We start from the raw sequence: 25068 nt of genomic DNA on the forward strand, positions 1-25068 counted from the left end.
GAACAGGTTTGAAGAGCATCCCTTGATGCTTAAAATGAGAATTAGAAGAAACAAAATGTCCTTCTTTGTGGCATGTGCTGTGGAAAAAGTCTGCAAAGGCATGGATTGTGCTAATCTGATTGTATTTACAATTCCTACTATTTTTTTAGTTCGTTTCAGGTCTTCCGAAACTTCATTTACTTCCAAAGATCCTTTTTACACTCTTCCACTGTGTATTTCCAGAAGAATCTCTGGTTCTTTTTTACTGGGATATTAAATAGTTTGTGAATGATCCAGTAATCATTTCCTCTTTGTATATCCAGAGTGAAATAAAAATGGCAGAGACATTTGCATCCTGCTAAATCCCACTTTTTTCCAACAGCACAGTGTTGGGGTGTGCTCACCCTCTGTCCTCTACATCCCACGTTTGTATCCTTTCCCAGAACTCCCAGGTGCTGGCAGCTCTTGTCCTGGCCTAGGTACCTTCATTTCAAGGGCAAGTTGAGGGAAAAGCTGGATTCAGAGCTGCTGCACTGAAAAAAAAAAAGTTAGATGCACACTCAGGCTGGCAGATCAAACACAAACAGAGAAATGTTGCACAATGGAATCACATGTTGTTAGATGAGATCAGAAATGTCTGCCAAGTTTCTGGCCTCTTGAAGACAAGAATATACCTGGAAATTGAAGAGCCTTATATTCAGGTGGTCTTGTAGTATCCAGGTGGAAAAGGTTGTGCAGAGAGACGGAGGGCAGAGCTCTGGCACTCACTCAGACTCGTCCTTGCAGCAACTCTGGCTGGAGGTCACCAGAATTAAAGGCTCCCAAAAGCAGTGACTGCTCCCCTGTCTCCACTGTACTACAGCACTTGTTTATGGGAAGAAAGATCTCTTTTTGGGGAGGAGACAGTGTTTGGGTTTGTGGGTTGCAGTCATTGGGAGTGTTTCTAACCCAGCTATGGAAACCCAACTCTGACAAGGGGGAAGGATTGCATTGTGTGCTCAACTTCTGGCACGGACAAAGGTCCTTTGTGGCCATGCCAAATTCTCCCGGCAGCAAAACTGTTACTGTGCACAGAGGGCAGTGGCTCTGCCCTGTGACAAACTGCAGCAGCCACGGGTGCTGCAGGGAGGAAGAGGAAGCTCTGATCCCGTGATCTCCAGAGGACGAACGGTGTTTGTGTGCCTGCCTGCCTGCTAGGTGCATATAGGGACACTTAAACTGTGCATACCCACATGAAACCTCAGCGTCCTGTGTGGCAAGACAGGCCTTTTCCCCATAAGTAAGCACAGTTATGAAAGGCTTTCTAACTCTGGGGGTTTTGTTTGGTTTTTTGGGGGTTTTAATTAAAAATTATAACTATAATCTGTGATTTTCCTACGGAAGACAAATAGTTGATTGGGAGCATATTTGTTGGCCAACCAAAGAAACTAGAGTAGTGTCACTTGGTGAATACCTTCAACTCCAAACAGCTTTTGATTTCACACTTCATAGGATATAGACATCTGGAACATCAGTGATGCTTCAGCTGGCTTCTGGTTTCTGATGGCACACAGTAGTTGGTGTCCTTCCTTGTCTTGTATTAAATGCCTTAAATGCCCAGTAAGCTGAGGAAACTGTTTTGTAATCTGCAGTGAAGTGAAAGCATGCAAATGTTTCAAAAGGATCTTGCTGGACTTGCTATTTATTGTCTCTCAGCCACACGTGGAACGTGTGGTCTCTCTACTACATGTGGTAGGTTCTGTCACAGAGTTTACAGGATTATACTAAAATAAATAAAGTGTTTTGTATGTGTGAGGGCTTACTAACAGAGGGATAAATAATTAAATGCACTTTGTTTTCAAAGAGCTGAGATAAAACCTGAAGGTAGTAAGGGGGAAATTATGTGTAGGGGTGATCTTAGTGGGAATTGCAAGAGAAGTACAGCAGATGTAGTTAAACAACTTCAACAAGCACAGGCACAGCATGTGATTAAAATTACAAAAAGCAGTGTAACTAAGCATCTTTTAGATGGTCACTTTTTCAGCATTTGACCTCAGAGCTGACTGAGGAACTGACCAAGAGATAATAGGATGCATGCTAGGAAAGATCAGCTTGTATCACCAACAAGCAGAAAAAAATGTATGCTCTTGACTGAAAACAGTGTGGGTCAACTCATCCAGGGCCTCCTGGATGGAAGAGGGAAGAGAACAAGTGTATTGATGGTGCCCACAGACTTTGTGTGAGTTGGGATTGTCACAAGAAGATTTCTATCACATAGGAACCCTCCCTAAAATACTTGTTTTTTCCAGAATTTTGGCCAAAAATGGAAAGGGGAAGAGTTCTTGAGCTGTAGGATTCAAGCAAATGAAGACCAGGAGGAATCAGTGTGGTTTTGCTAATGACACGCTTTGCAACAGCTGCAGAGGAAGGTGTAAGGACAAGGGGAGGTATAGCAACCTCAGTAGAGAAGCTTCTCTCTTGTATACATGCACCTGGCCCAATGAGCGATTTCTGAGAGAAGGCAGAAGAGCTCAGACCTTTTATCTTTAGACTTTTGCTTCCTCCCATCAGCCTCCTGGTGAGAGTTGTGGTGGTCTTGTGACTTTGGTGCTTTTTTGCTGGGACCTGATCTAAGAGTGCCAGCTGCTTTCACAGGGGCTGTTCAATGTTTGCCACTTGTGAGCTGGGAGGACAACCTGAATTTACTGGAGATTGGAGCAGTAACCAAAAACTTCAAAGCAGTTTCCAGCCCTGCTGAAGACCTTGGGTAAGGCATGATTTTTGCACTGTGCTACCCAGTTTTGGTGATAGCAAGCTGTAAATTGACTTGGCAATTTAGCAAAGCCTCTGCCATGCTCTCTTCATGCCTTAATTGCCCATTTGAGCAATGGGAATAACAGCAGTGCCTTAACTCACAAGCTTGCTGTGAGGATAGGTGTCTTAAGAGCTGTAAAGCCTCCAAATATTGGACCAGTGGGATCCTCTGATCACCACAGGTCATTAACTATCTAAGGCAGACTCCTACATGAGGGGAAAGGACCTAAAAAGATACCTGTTTTACATGGTGGGTGGAAGTCATGTCATTGCTTTTAGAGAAGAAAAGCCTCTAAATGTGGAATTTACGTTTTTCATGGTCTGTATCAGACTTTAAAACAGTCTTTTCTTTAGGCAAGTAGAGCACAACAAAAGATAAAGTGCAACAAGATGAGAGTGAGTGAAAATTAGTTACACCAGGGTATTTGCGGTGCCCCTCAGTTGAACCAAGTGTGCTCCTCACCAGGAAGCTGAGGAGGTCAGACTGAATCAAAGCACTGCCTGTGCAGTTCTTCCAAGCATCTCACTCCTCTTAACCAGCAGAAGCCAGCTTCTCCATGTGCTGCTTTTTGTCTCTGTCTTGGTTAGGAGGTTGGGGTCTGGCTATAGCAGTGAAAAAATTGTGTCAGGTTTGAGGGGACAGTGATGTCTTTTCCTTGAAATATGAGGGTTCATCTGTATCACGGGAGTCTCCTAAATAGAGATCCAGGCTGGGAAACACACGTGCATGATCTGCCAGCACTTTAAGATCATTGATCTGAATTCATCTAGTGAGTGGGAGCCCAGACCTGGCTCTGGGTGCAGGCAGCATGGGTGGGTGTCTGCAGTGTGCTCCCCAGAGCTGGCAGCTGCACTTGTATGAGGTCTGCTTGCACATGGCAAGCAGAACATGGCATTTTGACATGGGACGTCTGAGGTTTGCCTCCTCAGTTCATCAGGCCACTGAATTGACTCTTTGTGTGCTTAAAATTGGAACTGCCCTGAAGTGCCTTGGACATCAGATTTGTTTGGTACCCCCTGGCTGACTTTGGAGGTCACTGGGTGTCCAGGTACTGTGAAAATTCATGTGGCAGCTTCCAGGAGTGGTCTTCTTTTGAAAGAGTGTGTCTTAATTCCTGCTTCTGGAAGTGTTGAGGTGAAATGTTTCCATTTCATTGCTGTGCAAGTATTCAGTGTAGTGCACAGCTTTGTACCCCAAACCCAGCTTCTGGGCTTCTTCCTTCAATAGCATCCGGTACTGTAGCTCAAGAGTTTCTATTCAGGAAATGAGTATTTTTAGTTGTTACAGTTTATAAGCCAGATTTGATGTTTTAAAAGGCAAAATTAATGTGTACTAAATCTTTTCCCAGTGGTGCAGAGGTTCAGACTGTGTAAGTAGTGTCAGTCAAGATGACTTGAAGCAATGGCTGGTGAGTTCACCACTGTGTAGGCGAGTGGCTAGGGAAATGAGGACAGGAGAGAACAGCAGTGCTTGGGGGCCACAGGTAAAACCATCCTGTGGGAGGGGACATTATGCTACTGTGCTTGTAGCGTGTTATCCTCTCATCTGTACTTCTCATTGGGGAATGTGAAGATACACAGAGAAGCCCTCGGGGGGGAAGGAAAGAGGTACAGTGATTCATCAGCTGTATAAATCACAAACCATCTGCGTTTTTCTAATACATCGTGAATGAGTCAAACAGGGAGCTGTGCAGATAGAGACACACAGGTTACTAATGTTTTCTGTTAATTGTTGAGATTCTTCCTCTCTTTTGGGAGTTCTGCAGACTCTTTCAGTGCTACAGTTGTGGTGAATGAGGCTGATGGAAGGGCTGCTTCCCACATTGGACAGAGTTGGCCAAACCTCACATAGGTGTGTGTACTGCTTATCTTGTTCAGACATGACAGGCTGGTGGCAGAAGTTTTTTCTTCCTTCTTTTTCTCTCAAATCTAAGCACTTCTTAGAAGTGGTCACCAAAATCATCTTGTGGCCTCAGCCTTCTCTCCTTCCCCTCCATCAGGTCCTCTGGGAGCTTTTTCCTGTTTCCTGCTGTGGTATGTGTCATGTGCATGTCAGAGCCAAGACATGCAGGGCTCTAGGGACTACTACCTCTTAAGAAGTGAAAAGTTTTTGGGTTTGTTTTTTTTTTTTAAGAAATTTAGAGCTCATTTCTACCTTGCAGCCTTTGCAGGCAGAATGTGCATGTGACTTTTGTTTTCCCCTTGCAGTTCACCTGCAAAAGTGTTTGAGTGCCTTGATAATTTTATTTGGAAAAAGTTGACACTCAACTGACTAAAGGCGGGATACTGTGGTTCCCAGAGCAAAAGAATTTGAAACAGGAGACAAGTAGTGTAAGAAGTACTGAAGCAGGAAAACTTCTGCCGTGTTGCTTAAGTTTTGTAAGCAAAGTAATCAAATGTCTTGATTCTGTCACAGCTTGTCTTCTTTCTGTTTTGAAAGAATTTAACTTAGAGTGTCTCTATAGTAACAATAAATCTGAAGAGAGGGAATATGTAATAATATATAAAATACATCACTGTATTTGAAATGCGTACCACCATGTCTAGGTGGCAGTGTTATGGAATGACAGGTGACATGAAGGAGAAAGAGGACCAGATGTCGCTGTTAGGATATTTCATCTAAACAAATTAGAAATGATAGCTAAAAATTGTTCTAAGCAAGGAATACTTGTTTTAACATACCCACCCTTTTCCAGAGAGAAAAAATTGCTCTCTGAAGCATATCTGAAAAGAAGTTAAGCTGAACATTCTAACCTGGATAAACTATTTTTGTCCTGCATAAAATAAAAGACAGATACATCCAGGGTTTAACCCACCAAGCTGAAAGTAGTGTCTACAGATAATTTTTATTTTGTGTCTGTGAGTCTCTTGTCCTCCGGTCCTCCTGTGAGTCTCCAGTCACATGGTGCTGGATAAAAACTCAATATTAAAAATTACTTATCTCCAGTGACTTTAATCTAGTCCAATGATGAGAACTCAATGAGTTGCACAGACAAGTAATTAAACTAATTAGAATGAATGTTTTTATAGCATTTCTATTTCTCTCTTAAGAAGTCTGTTGGTTTTTATTTCTCTCTTCAGAACATGCAAGTACCCACCCTAGGAGTAAACAGTAAACACATCACTGATTAAAGGAGATAATTTTGACAAGGTACATGACTATTATTTTGGAGCTTGTTGCTCCTGGAAGCCACCAATGGAGGGTTTTGGACAGAGGTTCAGCCCTTCTGTGGGCGTTGCGAACATTTGCTGATGTATCTGACTGTATCTTGCAGGGGTTGTTCATGCATCATCTTGCTTGGAAGAGGTCAAGAGTTTGTATTCCTCCTTCCCAAAGGAGAGCGAGGCCCCAGCAGGGCACCCACTAATCACCTTCTTGGTTTTGAGTGTGCACAGCCAGGTGCCACTGGGATTTGGGGTCCTCTTGTGTCCCTGAGCATCTGTGACTCAGAGGAGTCCAGCTAAGTCCCACGTTCAGCAGGACATGGATGCAGAGCCTCTGGCAGAAGCACACACTGCAAAGACAAAAAGCTTTTCCCAGGCTGCACCAACTTCACAAACCAGTGGGAGCTGCAGCGATCACAGTTACCCACATGTCCCATTTTGTGTGCAAGCTGTGGATTGCCAGCCCTTTTTATGGAGGAGAAAGCAATGGCTGGGAAGCAAGGAAAACCTGGATTTTGCCCCCACCTTGGCACTCCAGTTCTCTCCCTCATGCCCATTGTTGCCCCGTCTGGTCCAGTATGTGCCCTCCTGGAGAAGGAGCATCTCCTGCCCACGCAGAGATTAAGGCTACTGTCTTAGGTGGAATAAGTGACTGTTGCTACAGTATAAATATTTTTTCAGGGAATGAACTAGTTTGTAAAGCACAGTTTCTAATCACAAGTAGATTATTCTATCATTTTTTCAGAGAGCAAAAAAGCTAGTCAGGCCTAATCCAGTTTTTAGCAACTGAATTAAGCCTGCATTTAAAAAAGGGGGGAAAAAAGTACAAGCCAGTGATTGCAGATTGGTACTTATAATAGAAAATTCACAGCACGCAATGTTCAACTTCCCCTTTTCTGGGAAGGGGTTGGCCTCTTGTGTTCATACCACCATTTTCCCCACATCTTTGGCTTAGCAGCAGATTGAATGAGAACATTTTAGTTCAAAAGAACAGCCTGTGAGCAGTGTACTCTGAAGTAAGCCTATTGCATGATGCTGCCACACAGCCTATTCTGGTGAAGCCTACAAAGAGCTTTTTTCCCCCCAAAATACCTGTGTTTTTCAAAGTAAGTTTTTCTGTCTCTACACAGTGGTCACATCACAGCTGAGCTGTTAAATGTTAGGAGGCAGCTTTCATGTGAATAATTTCAGCATGCAGTTCTCCAGGATTTTCTACAACTGATGGTGCCTTTTGAAAACACTTTCATTCTACCCTCAGCCCACCAAACTTCTGATTCCTGTTTTATCTATGTCTTTTCACAGACTCTCTCAGTGACTGTGCTGTAGGGGGGTGCAGGGCAGAGGTGGGATGTGCACTGGGTTTGCTTCTGCCCCTGTTCATGTGTTGACACCCAGTTTCAGAGGAGGTGTTGCTGGGGAAGTCAGGAGTCCCGGAGGCAGTTTGGGTTGCTGATTGCCTTTGAAAGGTGTGAGTCTCTGATCCTTAAAAGAAAGAAAAATTATCAGTTGTGGCTTCCCTGTAGACAAAAATTCATGGTCACAGCATCTTGTTACAGACATCTATGAGGGAATTTTTTTATAATTAGAAATGTCTACACCAACATATGCAAACTTCCAATTTTATTTTTTCACGTCTGCAAAAATTATTGCTGTATCAATCTGTATACCTCTCTTTTAATTGGTATTTATTCAGCTTAAAAAGAACTGTAGAAGTGTTGGAGCTCTGGGCTGCTCTGACTTAAATGCTGTTTTAAAAGCTCTGCCCTAGTTCACAAAACCTGTCTTTCTTTCTGTGTGGAGGGGTTGGGGGTTTTTTCTGGTTTTTTTAAAAATCATTACAGTCCTAATCCGTCATGCAGGAATTATTTGCCCTGGTTTGCTTCCACTTACTCTTCTGTATGTAATTAAGCAATGTTCTTAAGTGTTTTATCACAGAGGAGTGCAACAGCATGTTTTTTGCTGTGCTAGCTGATGTGCTTTTTGATATCACTGTAGCAGCTGCATGCTGAAAACAGTTGTAAGGAAGGAAAAACATCACCCTAGGCATGTTCCTTTTTTTCTGCACCATGAAATGTGTATCTCCCCTCTCATCCTTGTATTTGTAGGAGAAAAATGTTGCCACAACGTTAATGAGTGTGAGTTCAGCATCTCTGCTAGGGAGCAGGATGACAGCTCTGCTCTGTGCTGCTGTGTTTGCATTGCTGCAGCCTTTGTGGGCAAAGAGTAGATGGTCGTGGGGGGGTCATGATGCTGTCAAGTGATATCAGTTAGTTTCTGCTCTGCTCTGAGCTCTGTGAGCCTGATTTCTGGGCAGCCACACAGGTTGGAGTCAAGTGTTAAAATCCAAGGTGCTCAGGGGGACACAGCGTTTGTGTCCTGGGGAAGTCAGGGACCCACAGGCTTGGAAGGTTATGAGAGGAGATGGCTGAAGATATCCAGACATGAACAGAGTACTGAGGTCCATCATGATGTGGTTGGTCACATGTCCTGGAAGGGGTGGCAGATTCTTCAGCTCAGGCAAAAGGGTGGTGCAGGTATTGTCTGCTTTAAAAGCAACCTGCAGTGTTTGCAAGGCAGTGAGCAGCAGGGCCTGGCTGGTGTCCGAGGGTAGAGCATGGCATCTGTGTTGAGCTTTGCTGAGATCCACTTACTGTGAGATAAAGTGGGATAGTATTCCAGAAGAGCACAGGGACTGAACAATTTGTGCCCAACAAGTCCTTGCTGGTGAGCTCTGTGCTGTGCACCTCCTCTGCCACTTCTGCTGCGTCCCCAGGCTGGGGAAGGGGCGTGGGAAAGCTGTAAGGAGGAGTTTGTGCCTTTGTGATATTAAATGTCATGTTCAGACAAGGGGGGGGTGTGGGTGTTAAATTACGAGGGTGTAATTTGCTGTGGCTTGTCCTGTGGAGCAGAGAGGATGCTGTTTGTGGAGACTGAGCTCCTAAGCAGTAAAGCAATCAAATATTTCCACCCTCTTCAAACATCAGCCAGCCCTTGCAAATGAACACTGCTATATTTCTGTGCTTATTTGCAGGTATCCTCATGCTGGTGGTTTTCTCACTGTTCATTTTCAAATGAGGCCAGGTGCTGGGAGCTCTGTGCCAACACAGGGCAAAGCAAACAATGCAGCAAGATGAAAAAATAAAAGGTTTTGTTGGCAAATTACACAAGTGTCCCTAAAGTGTTTGGGTTTTTTCTGTTTGTTTGTTTTTAAAAGCAAGGTTTATCTGTGAAAAGTAAAGATCCATTTGCACTGTCTGGGGGGGTTCAACCTCTTTTCAGCCTCTGTTTACTTTACTCCAGCCCTTGGCTGAAAGCAAGATGCAGCACAAAGCGATGATATTTCTGATGTGCTTTTTCCCTGCTGCTAAGATTAAGGGTTTCCGTGCTTTTTAATTAGACATACCTTCAAATTTGGTTGTCTTTAGACAGCCTTTTCCAGACTCAGTCATGTTTTGGGGTATAAGGGAAAACAGGCAGCATCTCGCCCTGTCTCCCCCCTGCCCTACCACTTCCCCAGCCACAGCTTGCAGGGTTTTGAATGATGCTTTGTGCAACTGAGCTGTGTCCCAGGTGCCATGGAAAATTGCTGCTCTGCCACCACCTTGGAGGAGCCTGTGAGAACAGGACTGCAGAAAAGGAGTTCAGTTTCTACCCAAATTTTTGCCTTTTGTTGTGGGGGAAGTAGCGTATAAAATTAGCTATGTGCACAAGGTAAAGATGGGAGAGAGTGACAAGATTTCAGTATTCAGCAAGAGAAACCATTTTGATTTGTTTTTCTCATCCCTTAGTCTGAACTGTACAGTTACCTTATGCTGATGGAAGGTGGCATTGCTACACAGGCAAGCGTTTTCCAGTGCTAGCCAGGCCTAAAAACATGTTTTATATTCCCTGTGTGATTCTCCACAGTTTCCCCAGTCTGTGGCCAGGCATCAAGATAGGAAATTTGGCATTTCCTCAGTCATACACAGAGTTGCTATTAAGATCCCATTTCATCCTTTTGTCAGAGGCTGTCGCCATTTTAACAGGGGTTCAATTGATCAGAGAACTGTGGTTGGATTATTTCATTATTTAAAGAAATTTCAGAATTTAAACAAAGACAGGTTAGGTGCCTCACTTGTAAGTGCTGTGACATTTTCAGGGAGGTAAGTTTAAAAGAGGTCATTGCTTCTGACCTGTGTGCTTCTGTCCTGGACGGCTTTGCTGAAGCAAAGCAAATGAAAGTTTTTGTTCTCAGACATGGGTTCTCCGTGGTTTGGTTTAAACCTCATTCACAATGACAGATTCTGCTTGGAGCCAAGCACTTTTGGTTTTTTTCTCCTGTCTGCCTTTTGCTGCTTTGTGCATTTGCTCATTTAAGAAGAAAATTCAAAAAATGAGATGGTTTTATTATTTCAACCCCTTGCAGTATGGGGAGACAAGCAAGAGATGTGGCAGGTGAGCTGGAGGGATGAGGACTGACTGCACCCCCTGTATCCCACTCCTGTGGGCACTCCACAGTGCCAGCAGTCCAGAAAAAAAGGTCATTTGTCCAGGGTCCTGTCCATAACAAAATATTAAAGTGAATGGGGCCAGCTTTAGGGACAGAGGTTGACCTGACCATGGTGCAGACCTTCACTAAATATCAGATGTGGATTTTGCCCCTTGAAGGGATGCATGTTCTGTGGACATGGCTCAGGTGATAAAGTGTAGCTCAGATTCCCATCAGGGTGTGCTGGTTGCTAAGCCATTGCATTGGAGGAGCTGAAGTGGCATCATTTATCAGTTTTGTGAGGAGCAACACCACATATTTAAAGCTGTCTGCTGGGGCTTTGTTCTGGCAAGTGCCTCATGTTTGAAAGCTATGAGATGCTCCTGATGCTTTCTCTAATGCTCTGGGATGGGCTGTGGCAGTCCCTGCAAATGTACATGATGCACCTCCCAGGGATGTGTCTTGAGGGAGTCCCATCCTTCTTTGGAACTTTCTATTGCTTTATCCCAAATTACATCCTTACTGAGGTCCTGCAGGAGCTGTAGCTTGGGGGTCCCAATAAACTCCTTGCTAAGGCAAGTGTTGAGCATCTCCTCCTGCCCATCTTTCAGGGGTATGTTGATGGGACAAAGACAGTCTTTGGCTAGTTACGAGTGCCCCAAACTCTGCATCTTCAACTAAAAGTCTTGGTTTTTTTACTGGCCTCTAAAAAGAAGCATTTGACTTGGGCTTTATTTCTGTGGTGCGTTATGATTCTCATCTGGCAAATAAAAAACTGCTCAAAGTGTAGGGTTAGAAAATAAGCAATTAGACATGCAGAAGAACACTCTGTGGAAAAGAAGGAAGAGAAGCAACAATCTGCACGATTTTGTAGAAAAATTATAGCAGACCAAATTTTTCATCTTTCCACCCACTTACATATGTTTTGGAGGGACCTTGGCCCTTCCTCGGTATCAGAACATCCTTGTTTGGGGTCAGTCCTCCTTTTCCTCATAAGAGTTGGGAGCTTGGTGCAGCAGAGAGCTTGCTGAGCTTCCAGAGACTGGGGAATTCAAAACATTTAATCTGACTTTAAAGAAACCTTTGATTGATTCAAAGCTGTCACCTAGATATGTTTCTCCTTCTCCGCTCTTTCTCTTCCATCACATTCCTTTATGTTCCTAGCTCTTTCTTCCTGTGGAGGAGGGGGAAATTTGGTGAAATATAAATAAGTCTTGCTCTGTCTTTGATGTCCTTTGAATTTTCCTCCTTTTGCCGATGTTGCCACATGAATTTTGCACGAGGTCGTACATTAAAACAGGAGCAGACCTTAGGTGCAGCTGTGGCCTGGGAGGGAGAGCAAGACTCAGAGTATCCCAGGAGCCAAGGCTTCATCCTCATCTTCATTACCCTGGCCTAGGGCACTGCCTTGCACCTCCCTTCCCTCATCTGAGAAAGTCAGTGTCACAAATGTTGTGGGATATACAGGGAAGAGTGAGATGACCTCATCACTTTCACCCTGTTTCCAGCACCTGCTGGGCTTACAGAGCCTATTCTGCCCTCTTCTCTCATCCTTTGGCCTGTTTCAGCCCAATTTGGTATAAGGGAAGAAGCTTCAAAGAGTTCATTTTCTACAGGCACAGTTAAAAATGGGTGATCAGGAAGATGGCTGTTGGGACAGTTGTGTGTTTGTCTCTAGCTTCTGATCCCTTCTGCAGTGGGACACAGTATCTGTGTCAAAATATCTGTGGAAGGATGATTGTGAGCAGAAGTAGAAGGGGAGTTTAGAAGGATATGTGGAAATGATAGAGAACATTCAATGTGATCCAGTTTAATGGTCAGTCAGCACAAATCTGTGGAAAACCAAGCATCATTGCTTTCACTGTTCTTCTGCTTGGTTATCATTAAAAGGCAGAAGGAAGAAAAGGAAACAGAAAAGGAAATGTTGGTTCAGAGGCAAACACTTTGGGGAATGGTGGTGACAATGTTGGCGGTCCCAGGTTAGGGAGGAATAGCACTGGCTCATCCTGACTGAGGCAGAGCCATAAGCCTGTGTGCAGCCCTGTGTTTCACAGAGCTCAGCAAAGATGCTCCATTTCCCAGGGAAGCACCTGGAGCTTAAATGTGCCCTTGAAAGTCAGCCAGATGCTCTGATGCTTCACCAAGTGTGCGGAGCATGCCTGGGCTGTGTCAGGGGTGGGAGGTGCAGGGGTGGCAGTGAACACAAAGCACTGTGCAGTTATTCTCAGGCATCTGCACCATAACAAACAGTGTCTGTATGGCATCTTCTCCATGGTGTGTTTAGTGTGTCACAGCTTGAGTTTCACTAGAGCCTTATCCATGAAGATGCTGCATGGTGAATTTGTGCGTGAAGTGTTTCATGTATGGGGAATTGCTTCATGCTGGGTTTTGAGTGCACAGAGCTGGAAGCTGCCATCCCTGCTCTTATCCCCAGCTGGTGCTGCTTCTTCTGGCAGTGTATCATTTTGAGTTTCCATATATACAGGAATGGTATGATCTGTAACAGGCAGAGCAGCAGCACTGTGCTCTGGAGACCTGCAGAGTATTCCTCAGCTGCAGACAGAACCAAGAAGTTGGCAGCTGCTTTCACAGTTTCTCTCATGCCAAGGCTCAAACAAGAAGAGCAGGGTCAGGGACAGTACTCAGGTGGTTATAAAGTGTCTGCTGATGTGGGATGTGTCCAGATGTGACTGCAGGGGGATTTTATTTTGTTAGATCTTCATGTCTTGGGTTCTGGATGCAGCTTAACATTTACAGTCTTCACAAAGAGAAAATGTACATTTGGTTAGAAATGACATCATGTTTTGGACTGGAAAGGATCTTTAAAGATCATCCAGTCTGTCCCCCCTGCAATGAGTAGGGGCATCTTCCACTGCATCCCTACTTCAGATTCTCCATATAGTGCACCTCTGCAGAAATCAGTGCCATCCTTACCCACTCTGGAAATCTTCACTTTCCATCCTCATCCAGTTTGTAAACACAAGGGCCTCTCCCACTCAGTTCCAAGAACTTCTTGATTGTAAAAGCTGTCTTTTCTGTCAAGACTATAGAAGTATTATGAAACCAGAGACCATCTGATTAGGAAGAATAGTAAACTGGAATAAGTAATTAATTAGAAAAAGCATTTTGTCAAATAGGGAAGTCACCTTTTTTTTTTTTTTTTTTTTTTTTTTTTTTTTTGTTAATGAAACTCTTGAAAACTAAATTCCTCTTTTTCCTTCCACCTAGTCCTGAGGAGTGCAGGTAAATCCTCAAAAAACTGGTGTAATTTTTCTTTGTGCTTATTCTGACTGATGCTTGCCTCAGATCCCTCAAAAAAAGCATTTTACAGAGTTCTTGCATTTGGGAACTTTCAAAACTTCTTCAACATAAAAATCAAGCTTTAAAATGTTTTGGTTTGGCTTTTTTTATTGTGAGGGGAGTGAAATGCACAAGTTAGGACTTAATTAGAATATCAGCATTTAAAAGGCTTCTGTGACCTCTGGTAGCTATTTCTGTCAGTGTTGAGTGAAAAGTGGTGTTTTAAGGAAACTTTTCTTCCAGAAAAGACTTGATAGACCTCCACAAATCTGCTGTAGTTTCCTGCTTCTTTGAGCTCACCTTTTCTCAAAACACCTTCGGTAGTGTTGATTTGCATTAACTCTTCTTTCTGCTGTTACTTTTACAACCAAGGCAGACCCTATAGCTTTATTTAGAAATCACCCATCATTAGTAACCACAATCATTTAGTAGACATATTTACAAGGTAAGTGACAGTGGGAAGTAATTAAGTTTAATATAAATCACACTCAATTTCAAATCTGCAGGCTTCAAAATAGTAATTAATAGAATTGCAGCTTCTATAAAAAGATCCAGTATTTATAGCAGTATCTTCTTCTTTTTCTTGCTAAACACATTGAGTCTAGTGGAAATTAAAATCCCCTGTCTGTTCATCTTATTTGTTCCAAAGTAATTTTCTTCCTGTGGTGCACTTCATTGCAAATTACCCACTGCTTTTATTCTTTGTGGGGAGATTTTTGACTCTTAAAATGATGACAGGGAGGAGGAAGAGTTCAGCAATATCCAAAATATGCCTTGCAAATGCACACACCTTGAGCTGTGGCTCTCTAACAGCATGTGCTTTGTTTCACAGGTGTCATGCAGCTGACAGGTCTACTGGCAGAGCTGATGGTCACAGCCAGGGCAGAAGTTCATTAAACAAAACAGAGTCAAATAATCAGGGAAGATTGGAGCTGTTTGTGAGATCTGCTGAGCTGGTTGCTCACCCTGTCAAAAGAAGCCACCATCTGGGACACTGCCAGAAGCTGCCATGGCTAGCAAAAGAAAGTCCACAACTCCTTGTATGGTACGAACTTCTGAAGTTGTGGAACAGGAAGGTGCTGAGGGTGTAGAGACTCCTAAAGACAAGGGGACTGGTGCATCACAGCCAGACTCCAAAAAAAATTGGCCTTCAGAAAACTCAGTCAAAGACTGCGAAGTGGTTGAGGCAAAGGCACCTGCTGAAAATCAGTCTAAGAAACCCCAGGGTGGTTATGAGTGTAAGTACTGCCCTTACTCAACACAAAACTTAAATGAATTTACAGAGCATGTCGACACTCAGCATCCAAATGTCATTCTCAACCCCCTGTATGTCTGTGCTGAATGCAACTTCACAACCAAAAAGTATGATTCTTTATCTGACCACAACACAAAATACCACCCGGGAGAGACTAACTTCAAACTGAAATTAATTAAACGCAATAATCAGACTGTTTTAGAGCAGTCCATTGAGACCACCACTAATGATGTCACTGTCACAAGCAGTGGGCTAGAAAATGCAGAGTGTGATGATTCACTTCATGGGGGAATTAGTGCGAATAAAGTGCCAGTGATGAAACTGGGAAAGCCTAAAGGGGAAAGCAAGAAGGGATCCAAAAAGCCAGAAGAGGGAGTTACGGAAAACCACGTGGATGGCTCTCTCCCCCGCATCATAACTGAAGCCACTGAAGCTATTGCTTGTATAAATGGAGACCTTCTCCATGATGTGTTAGCCCATGTTATGCCCTCTGTACAGCTGCCACCAAATATCAACCTTGTCCCCAAGGTCCCGGTCCCTCTGAACAGTACCAAATACAACTCTGCACTGGACACCAACGCAACCATGATCAACTCCTTTAATAAGTTTCCTTACCCAACGCAAGCAGAGTTGTCGTGGTTGACAGCGGCATCAAAACATCCGGAAGAACAAATCCGAATCTGGTTTGCTACACAACGTTTAAAGCATGGTATAAGTTGGTCTCCTGAAGAAGTGGAGGAAGCAAGGAAGAAGATGTTCAATGGTACTATCCAGGCAGTTCCCCAAACCATCACCGTCCTGCCAGCTCCTTTGGCAACTGCAAAGATGCCACAGCCCATCATCCAGACAGCTTTGCCTTGTCAGATACTGGGCCAGACTGGCCTGGTTTTGACTCCTGTGTCAAATGGTTCAACTGTTTCCTGTTCACCAATTACACTTGCTGTTGCCCCGAACCAGGGGCAAAAGAGGACAATACAGACCTTATCAAGTGCCCCAGAGGCCAAGCGTCCTCACGTAGTTCAGGTGCCTGAGATTCCTGCCAAGCTGACTGCTGTTCCAGTGACACCAGCCAGTGAGCGGAAAAAGACCAAGGAGCAGATAGCAGAGCTGAAGGCCAGTTTCATGGCAAGCCAGTTTCCTGATGATGCAGAAGTCTACCGGCTTATAGAGGCAACAGGTCTTTCCAGGAGTGAGATCAAGAAGTGGTTCAGTGACCACAGGTACAGAAGTCAGAGGGGCATCGTGCAAATTCCTGGTGAGGCTTTAGGGAAAGATCAAATAGCACCTTCAGCTGGTCGACATGGCCGGTCATTTCACCCATACTCAGATTTTACTCCCCAGAGATTCAAAGAGAAAACTCAAGAGCAGCTTAGGGCCCTTGAGGAGAGTTTCTTAAGATGCTCTTTTCCTACCCAAGGAGAATTGGACAGGCTTCGAGTGGAGACTAAGCTGAGTAGGAGGGAGATAGATTCATGGTTCTCTGAGCGGAGAAAGATAAGGGACAGCATGGAGCAAGCTGTCTTGGAGTCAATGGGATCATACAGAAAAATTAAGGATCAAGGAACTCCCAATGGTGCAATAAGCCAGGCAGAACTTCTGAGCAGCTCTCAGCTCCCTGGTGCTTTATCTGGGTCCTCCACCACATTGAAGAAAACACAGGAACAGATTCATCTACTGAAAAGCACATTTGCAAGGACGCAGTGGCCATCACCACAGGAGTATGACCAGTTAGCGTCTCAGACTGGGCTCACGAGAACTGAAATAGTTCGCTGGTTCAAGGAAAACCGGTCTTCACTAAGAACAGGGTCACTTAAATGGATTGACCAGTACCAGCAGCAGTATGCTGGTGATGGCCATAACAAGCAAAGCCAGAAAAAGAGCTCAAAACATGTGGAGAGTCCAAAGAATGGTAATGAGGTGTCTCGGCAGCATTACCAGGAGCATAAAAAACTGAATGAAGAGAATGGGGGGAAACCAGTGGTGAGAGCAAAAAGAGACTGTGAACCACTGAAAGACTCTTTGTTGGGGAATCAAGCAGAGGGTGTGGACAGGCTGGAGTGCAACAGCCACGATGGCCACGGCAGCGAGGAGAACGAGGAACCAGCCGAGGTCAACTGGGTGGAGGTGACAGTGGGTGAGGACGACGCTGCCTCGGACTGTACAGACAGCTGGAGCCAAACGGCCCCCGAGGGCCACACAGAGATGGCAGACTGTGACTCTGAAAGTATATCTGGAGACAATTCCCACGTATAGACAGGTAATGCTGATGGTACCCTGTTTCTCTGAGCCTGCCTTTGTCTGGGTGTGCTTCCAGCACCCTGTAAGCCCCTCTTCAGTATAAATCCCTGGAGCCAATCCCTGTCGGATGTTTGTGTCTGCTGGATGCCTGAACAAAAGAGAGGCCCATTCTGCTTGTAAATTAAAGCTAACTGCATGGTAGGGGAGGGGTTAGTGCCATTTGCCTTGTTTCTTGTCTCCTTGTGGATCAAGTCCTGGATAAGGGAGGTTTTTCTAATTTTTTTGTTGGCAATAAGTGATTAATCCTTAAAACTTTTTGCCTTTAAACAACCTATGTAAGCTCTGCAGCACTTTACATAAAACATGCTAGCTGAGCCACAAGAAGAAATAGTAAGTAACACTAGGTACTAATATCCTCCTCGCTAAGAAATCACTGAACAGAAGCTGTGCCTGTGTTTGCATCTCAGGTCCTTCCTTTGCAGTATCCTGCCATGTTCAAAACAAAAGCTTGCTGGGGGAAGGGCCTAGGACAGAGATGCCTGTTTATGCAAAAGCAAGGGGAATAAAAGTGGGGACTGAAGCAGCTCATGCAAATGTGCTTTCTTCCTCTTGCAGGTGAGAACTGTCTCCAGCCTGGCTTTGTTCTGCTTGCTCACACTAGAGGCTTAGGAAATGCCCCAGACTAAGCCATGTGGGTGTTTAGCAGCTCTTCTTCACACAATCTTGAATTTAAAAGCAAGCTGCAGGGTCTGGCTTTAAGGGGGGTTTATACAATCTTTCCCAATGTGAAAGGACTTGTTATTTGGAGATCTGAAACCTGTTTCTGATCACAGTTGCACAGGTGTAAATTTGGAGCAAGCACTGTCAGCATTTCTTGACTTGCATGTTGAATTGAGTTCACTGGAGCCTCTAACATTTTGTGCTCAGTGTAACTGAATGTGTCTCTGCCAAACCAGTTTCCTTAAGCCAGAGCTTTAGAGCTTATCCTACAGAAAGCTCAGCATTCTGCATTAAAAACCGTAGTGAGAGAACACCTGTTTGAGAAAGTTGGTAATTTTCTGGTGTCTAATAAGTAAAATACTCTTTAACATTTCTTTAAAAAATAATAAAAAAGCCAGGACTAATAGAAGTGCCTCCACACTTAGACTTAAGACTTCTACTGTTAAGCTACCAGTACTTGGATTGAACTACCTGTTGTAGACATGCAGTTTTTGGTAGCAAGCCCTGCTGGCTAGCACTCCACTTTCTATGTGTGCAATACTTGTCTAAAAGTCTCCTGGACATTTTCTCTGAGTTGAAGAGAAAAACCCTGAAGTGGTATTATTTTTAACTGTGAATTCTGTCAGCTAATCTTGAGAAACGTTATGACAGCACCTATATAACAAAATATCTTAAAACTTCAGACTGCAGTGCAAGGCACTGTCCTGCATTACCTTTGAAAAAGTTGGTAATTAGGAGTGTGAGGTACAGGTGTTACCTGTGTGTCAAAGCAGGGATTAAAGGAAGAAGGATGTGGGAACATCAGCCAGAGGCACACTGGGGTGCCACTGTTGTGCAGCAACATAAGAAGGGAGAGCCAGGTTCTGATCTGCCTTTTAAAGTCAAATGTGTGATGAATAAATGCATTGTGGGATCATTTCTTCTCAGGGTTGTTATTCCAGATCATTTCCCCCTTCCAGCTACAGATATTTGGTTCTGAGGAGAGAGAGCAGACCAGGCACTCAGGGAGGGAATGGGGAAGAAGGCAGGCAGGAGCAGAGGGAGTTGCCTGAAACCACTGTTTCTTACAAACCTCGTCTACTATGAAACCAAGCTTTGCAACAGCTCCCTTCCAGCAGCATAGGTTTGGTGCCTGTGTTTTTGTGCTTGTGAGCAGTGTCAGGTTTGTTGGAGTGAATCTCCTGCCTCTGTGCCCTGGTACAGATGTTGACCATAAAGCTCCAGGGCTCTGGAGGTGCTCAGGTGTTACCAGAGAGGAATTTTTATAAGAACTTTTATCTTGGTTAAACTGTCGCCAAGTGATCCTTTTGATGAGGAGCTTTCCAGTGGTTGTGTGTAAAATACACCTGCAGAGAAAAGGTGCACTGGAGCAGGACTTCTGCTGCAAAGAGCCTGAAGTAAGATCAGAGGGCCATTTTGTCCTCTGCTCTTCGCCTGTTTCTCAGTGTGCTGGCCTGGGCACTTGACAAAAGTCTTTTTAATTTTCCTTTATTCTACCTGTAAGTCTCAGCCCAGAAATGCAGGTGCCTGCTCTCTGGTGCACACATAGAGTCATTGTCACAGTTGCTGTGACACAAAATTTGGAAGCTTTATACCCCACACTGATGAGACTCATAGAAAAATCTCAGCTACTGGCTCATTTTTCCTTCAGGATAAGCTTTCATTGTGCAGCCAATCTGAGAAATTTTCAGCTAAAACTTTGGTGTTAAATTAGCAAGGTGTTATCATAAGTGACATCCAGGGTATGACTCAAAAACGGGGACTGTGTGACCTAACAGAGAGCTTGTTTCTGCCTGTTGTCATAAAAGCCTGATTTTTCCTAACATGCTCCTCAGATACCACATGTAAGAGATGCACTGAAGAGCTGACAAGGGACTCCTCTTGACTCTCACATAGCCACACTTACCGTGTGACCCTTTCACTGCTGAACCCTACATCAGGCAGAAGCATACTCCTTTGATAATCATGCTGTTGCTGTTTTACCAGCTTAATGTATGTAGTTTAAAATGAATATTTGTCAGTGATTCACATCCGTACTCCTCTTAACTGAATTTGTGTGTGGCTTCTGTAAAACCTCGGCTCTTCCAGACCATCTTGGTCACTCTCTGCTCCAATATTTAGGAGATTCTGGATATTTGATAATCTTTAGGAGATTTTGGAATTATTAGAGCATTTGTGTTACGGCCTAGACAGACCTTATGCCTTAAAAAACTGAATTTTTCAAAACTGATCCATGTTTGGCAGATTCTGCTGCTGCTGCAGCTAGAGGGAATTTCACAAGGGACTGGGCCTTTGTGAGAGCAGGATTCATGCCAGGCTCTGAAATGCTATCCCAGGACTAAGAAGAGGCTCTGTTACTAAGTCTGTATCTGAAGCTTTTGGCAAAATGGGATTTATTCCATGGAGCAGGTCAGGTTTCCTCAGCAGTTAGGTTGGGAGACCTGTCCCCATAGGGTACCAGGCCCTTTTAGATGTTGAGTGGCCACTGTAGGGCACTAACATCTCTGAAAGTGTTCCAGAGGCTGTCATGAAGCCTTGCATCCCTCTTGTAGTGAGGCCCAACCACTGTGTCAAAAGAGGTCTTTAGCTCCCTTGCCATCTAAAGAGATTCCTGCCTTCCTGTGGCACAGGTCACAACTCGGTCTGTTGTCCTCCTTTGCACAAACTTCACAAACAGAAACAGGTTTTAAATGAAATACAGCAATGTACAGCTCAGACAGAGAGCAGGACCAGAGCATGTCAGAGTGGTTGGCAGATACTGCTGCCTTTCTTCAGTTTTGTCTCCCTGTGGGGTTTTCCCAAGATCAGAGCTTTTGTTTTTTCTCAGAATGATACTTTTTCCCCCCATCACCACCTTTCCACAGTAAACTGTCTCTTTTTAGAGTTATTTCATTACCTCCATTTTGTAAGCATGAACCCTGCAAGATGTAGGCACCAGTCATGGTGGGAACAAGGCAGCTGGACACCCTGGCTCTTGAGGGCTGTGCCCCTTGCTCTGTGGAGATTTGCCAAAGTAAAATCAGATGTGAAAGTTGCACACTAGGAAAAAGAAAAAAAGCCTGAAGGCAGCCACCGCTTGCATCTGCTGAATGCATGATACTGAGCATCAGAGGTAGTCTGGATCCTCTTGGCATCTTCAGCCCCTTCTGCACTGCTGCAGGAGCTCTGATCACTTGTTTGCTGGTGGCCCAGAGCATTCCTGAGTGTCTGAAACCACTAAAAATGAACAGCACTGGGGTTTCTCACTTTCTGCCCAAGGTCTCACTTTCCTTGAGGTTTAGGGTTTCATTAGAAAAGCTAACTGTAGTGTCTGTTACTGGTGCTGCGCTCCAAGTCAGCCTCCTAAAGTAAGTCAGTACAGGATTGACTAGTGGTTTTTGCAGAATGTGAGTCACCCGAAAACAGTTGAGGGAATGAGGCTTAAGTAGGGAGGACATTGCCTTTTGCTCTGAAACCAGTGAGGGGCATCAGAAACCCAAGGTCTAATATAATAGAGGATTTCAGAGTGAGAAGCAAAACCTAATGCAGCAATTAAAATTTTGCAGTGAGTCAGGAGGAACAGGGAATGTCTCAAGGACTGGAGGGAGGACTTTTCTCCTTGATCTTGGTGCAAGCCTATGGCCTTTTCCTGGGCTTGATTGCATTGCATTGCTTTCTGTACTGCAAATGCCAGATAGGGCTCACTGCTTTTGTGGGAAGTAACAGACCAGACAGCAACATCCATAAGAGGTGTGAAATAACGAGTTAGCTCAGGTTTCAGTGAGCACTGCTGCAGGGTGGGTGAGGAGGATGTTTGCACTTCATACACGTTCGCACCTCAGTGGGGAAAAGCTGAGCATAATCCCTGTCATAGAGCCCTTGCTTTATGGGAACTGGGCATACATGTGAATTGGTGGCTATTTGGAGGTTTGGTTTTGAGGGGTTATTTTTTAATCTCTGGTCCATTGTGCAGCCTTTATGTAGGTGCAGGAGTCATAGCAGAGCCAGGAAGCTGCTCTGCAGAGCACAAGCATATCCAACTTTTTACATTGTCTTGCAGTTTGTGTAATTTTCTAAAATCATGTAAAAGAAAAAAGTATTATGAGAGGAGTTACTGGGGGACAAAGACCGGAAGTCTTCTTGGGTTTAGCACTGTGTGTCTTGTGGTTGCAAAGCAGTTGCCCCAAACACGTGCACACATCATCTTTGATCAGTGTGAGAATCTGCCTGAACCAAGGCTGGACTGCACATCCCTGTTAGAAATCTGTAGGGGATTATTAGCTTGGTGTTACATGCAGCAAAATTCCAACACCCTACCACATCAGGCTGTGATAAGGATAGGCCTCAGGGTGCAGTTAACACAAAATAATGTTACCATAGGTGCAGAGATGTAAACTGGGTGCCATGTTAGTTAACAGCTGAAACAGGTCATAGTGCCTTAAAAAAATAATGTGCTGCTGTTACAATTTTTGCAGGGGTACTCCTCAGCTGCACTGTCATGATGTTGAAGGGGAAATGCTGTCTGAAAATAGAAGAAAACTCTATTTTCCTGCCTGGGGTGAGAAAGCGTATTGCAACTCCAAGTCTCAAGCGGTGCTTGTGGAGGCACAGCAGGAAATACTCTCCTGGAGCGTCATCATGGAATTGTTGATAGTGCCAAAGTCCTACTACTGCATTACAAAAGAGAAGAAAGAAAGAGGAAAGGGTCCTTGTACATAGGTTTCTCTTAGTTTCTCTCCCACCTGCTTTCCTGCCCAGCCTCTTCCTCTACTGGAACAGATTTGTACAACAAAAATTTTGTTAATTTTTTAAATAGGTGCAAGTTATTCTTGCATATAATGCAGTTGAGAAATTTGGGGGTTGGTTGGGGGGAGGGAAGTGTCTTTTGTGGGGGAGGGAGAGGAGATTTTTTTTTTTTTTCCCTGAAGTGTTTTAAGAAAGAGTTGAAATCTTTTGGAGTTGTCTTGGTGCAGATCAACACCTGAGCCCAGATCCCCACCCTGGTTTGAATTTCAGACCAGTTAAACATGTTCTGGAGTGGTGGGGTTTGGTTTTTTTTTTTGTTGTTTTTCTCATGTTGTTTTGACTTTTTGTTTTGTTCTCTGGCCACCTGCTACTGGTTGAAGTATTTAAATCTCTGCTTTTCCGCGCTCCTACAAGGCAAGTCTCTAGCTCCTGTACTTCACTTTTCACCAGCCAGCCCCAGCTGTAGGTCTCTGAAGATTTGGCCTAGAATGCATTTTTTTTGGTTGTTGGTTTGTTTTGGGGTTTTTTTTAGCACTTTCTGTTTAAACATGCAGCACAACCCCCCAGAGGGGTTGGAGCGAGGAAATGAAGATGCTTCATAATCCAAACTTGTGTTTCTTTGGCTGGTACAGTGATGGACACCATAACCAGCAGTCTGCCCTCCAGCTTTAGATGTTGTAGCGCACAACAGAAGTTTCTAATTAACCCTTGCCACTAAATTTTTAGATCACTCCTATGTTCCTGAGTGCACTTCTTTTCAAATACTGCTAATTTGGATTAGCGTGGGGGTGTCTGTGTGTGCACTTGTGAGGAGGGAATAGAGGGAGAGCAGGAGCCTGGGTGCAAGAGCCATCCAGTGCATTCCTCTGATGAGCTGGGTTTGGAACACTTGCCCACCTTTCAGTACGCTGCACAAATAGGATGCTAGGGCGTTTGAATAAATCCAACTTTTCTAACTTGTTGCTCATTTGTTGTAACTCAATAAAACAAATGCTAAAGATTTTGGTAACCTTTTTCTCATCTCTTTATTTTACTCTAAAATAAAAAATAAAATAAATACAACTCCCCCCACCAATAAAAACCCCTCAAACTCAGCCCAAATTTTTGCACAGGAGTTTGATGTCTTTAGAGCTGCGATGAGGGTTGTAACTGGTTTTGCATTATTTGGCTTGGCAAATACTAACAGGATTTAAAGTGAACTCAGTGAATACTGATGTTTATTCCCTCAGCTCAGTCAGCTGTTTCCTGGAGGAGGGATTCAGATAGTGCCTGGGAATGAGCCTTTGGGGAACACCTTTTATTTTTATTGTAGCCACAAACTGAATGAAACCACCCCTGTGACTCACCCATATGTAGTTATTTTTGTTAATCATCAGCACAACACATATATGCAGAGAGAGGTTTGCAGTGGGTGGCAACAAGTGCCTTCCTTTACAATAAAGTTGTCTGGTTCATTACTGAAGAGGGGTGAGTGGATGGGGCAGCACTTTGCTTACTGCATTTGTGTGACACAGGTCAACAGCAAAAGGTGGGGAATTGACATCAGCTCCTCGCTGAGCAAAGGCTGCCAGACAGGGAGTATGCACATGTCCCATCACACACGGCTCAGGTGTTCAGCTGCAGGGTGGAGGAAGATGCCTGTGCAGTCATGGATTCAAACATCAGGTGACCAAAAGGAAAAATGCATCTGAAGATGCTCCACCAGAACTCCAAAGCTGTAACTGAAACTAATTCCCACTTCTGTTTGCATTGCTTACATGAAAGGATGGTAATATTTTAATTGCCCTTATGAAGTTTTTAGCAGCCACTCGATGGCTTAATATTCTAGTTTACTTCTTTGCTGTCTGATGTGTGTAGTCCATCTGTGTGTTTGCAGCACTGACCTACTTTGCTTAACTAGCAGTGCTCCCAGGGAGCTCAGCAAGAGGTTTAGGAAGAACAAGACCCACCTGGGTTTTTCTGTATTTGTACATCCCAGACAGGCCCAGGACTGGGGCTCTTTAAGCTCTCTGCAGTTCAAGTGGAATAATAGCAGTGGCCCTGCAGTTTGTAATCACACAGATAGTAAGTCTGAAGCCTGGCACAGCTTTTGCCAGTGTGGGCAGCCTGGCAGCACCAGGGGGTTTGTGCAGGCAGGTTGGGCTGTGGTGCCAAACCTTCAGACTCCAGGAAAGCCCAGCCCAGGACCCCTTTTGTCCGAGCTTAAAGCAGCCCAGGTCCGCACAGAAGTTGCTTCAGTGTGGCTGCCGGAATGGGTTCAGGAGCTGGGCATTGGAAGCAAACTTTGTTTTTAATTAATACAGACGCAGTGATTGCGTTTCTGAGAGAGTCCAAGCAGCGAGGGACAATCGGGCCATTGTTTGTGCACGGCAGCCATTAGGGATGGCCTTGGCCTTGGGCTTTGGTTGCACACAGGCTGCTGACA

At 44.4% G+C, this 25068-nt stretch overlaps 1 protein-coding gene across 11 annotated transcripts in view; it reads left to right on the forward strand.

The window, feature by feature from the left end:
• ZHX2 (zinc fingers and homeoboxes 2) overlaps positions 1-23652 on the forward strand; it is a 74620-nt gene extending 50968 nt beyond the window's left edge. For 10 of the 11 annotated variants that reach the window (XM_085053491.1, XM_085053492.1, XM_085053485.1 and 7 more), the window contains 2 exons: positions 14538-17217; positions 22373-23652. In XM_085053491.1, the coding sequence (XP_084909617.1) occupies positions 14715-17213 (2499 nt within the window). In that variant the 5' untranslated portion in view covers positions 14538-14714 and the 3' untranslated portion in view covers positions 17214-17217; positions 22373-23652. Of the gene's footprint in view, positions 1-14537; positions 17218-17813; positions 17890-22372 lie in introns of all 11 variants that reach the window. The other variant, XR_014850241.1, reaches the window with a different exon arrangement.
• The last annotated feature ends 1416 nt before the right edge of the window (positions 23653-25068 follow it).

The sequence above is a fragment of the Lichenostomus cassidix genome, chromosome 2 (genome assembly GCF_008360975.1).
Source record: "Lichenostomus cassidix isolate B80296 chromosome 2, HeHo_3.0, whole genome shotgun sequence".
In the NCBI taxonomy this organism is placed as follows: Eukaryota; Metazoa; Chordata; class Aves; order Passeriformes; family Meliphagidae; genus Lichenostomus; species Lichenostomus cassidix.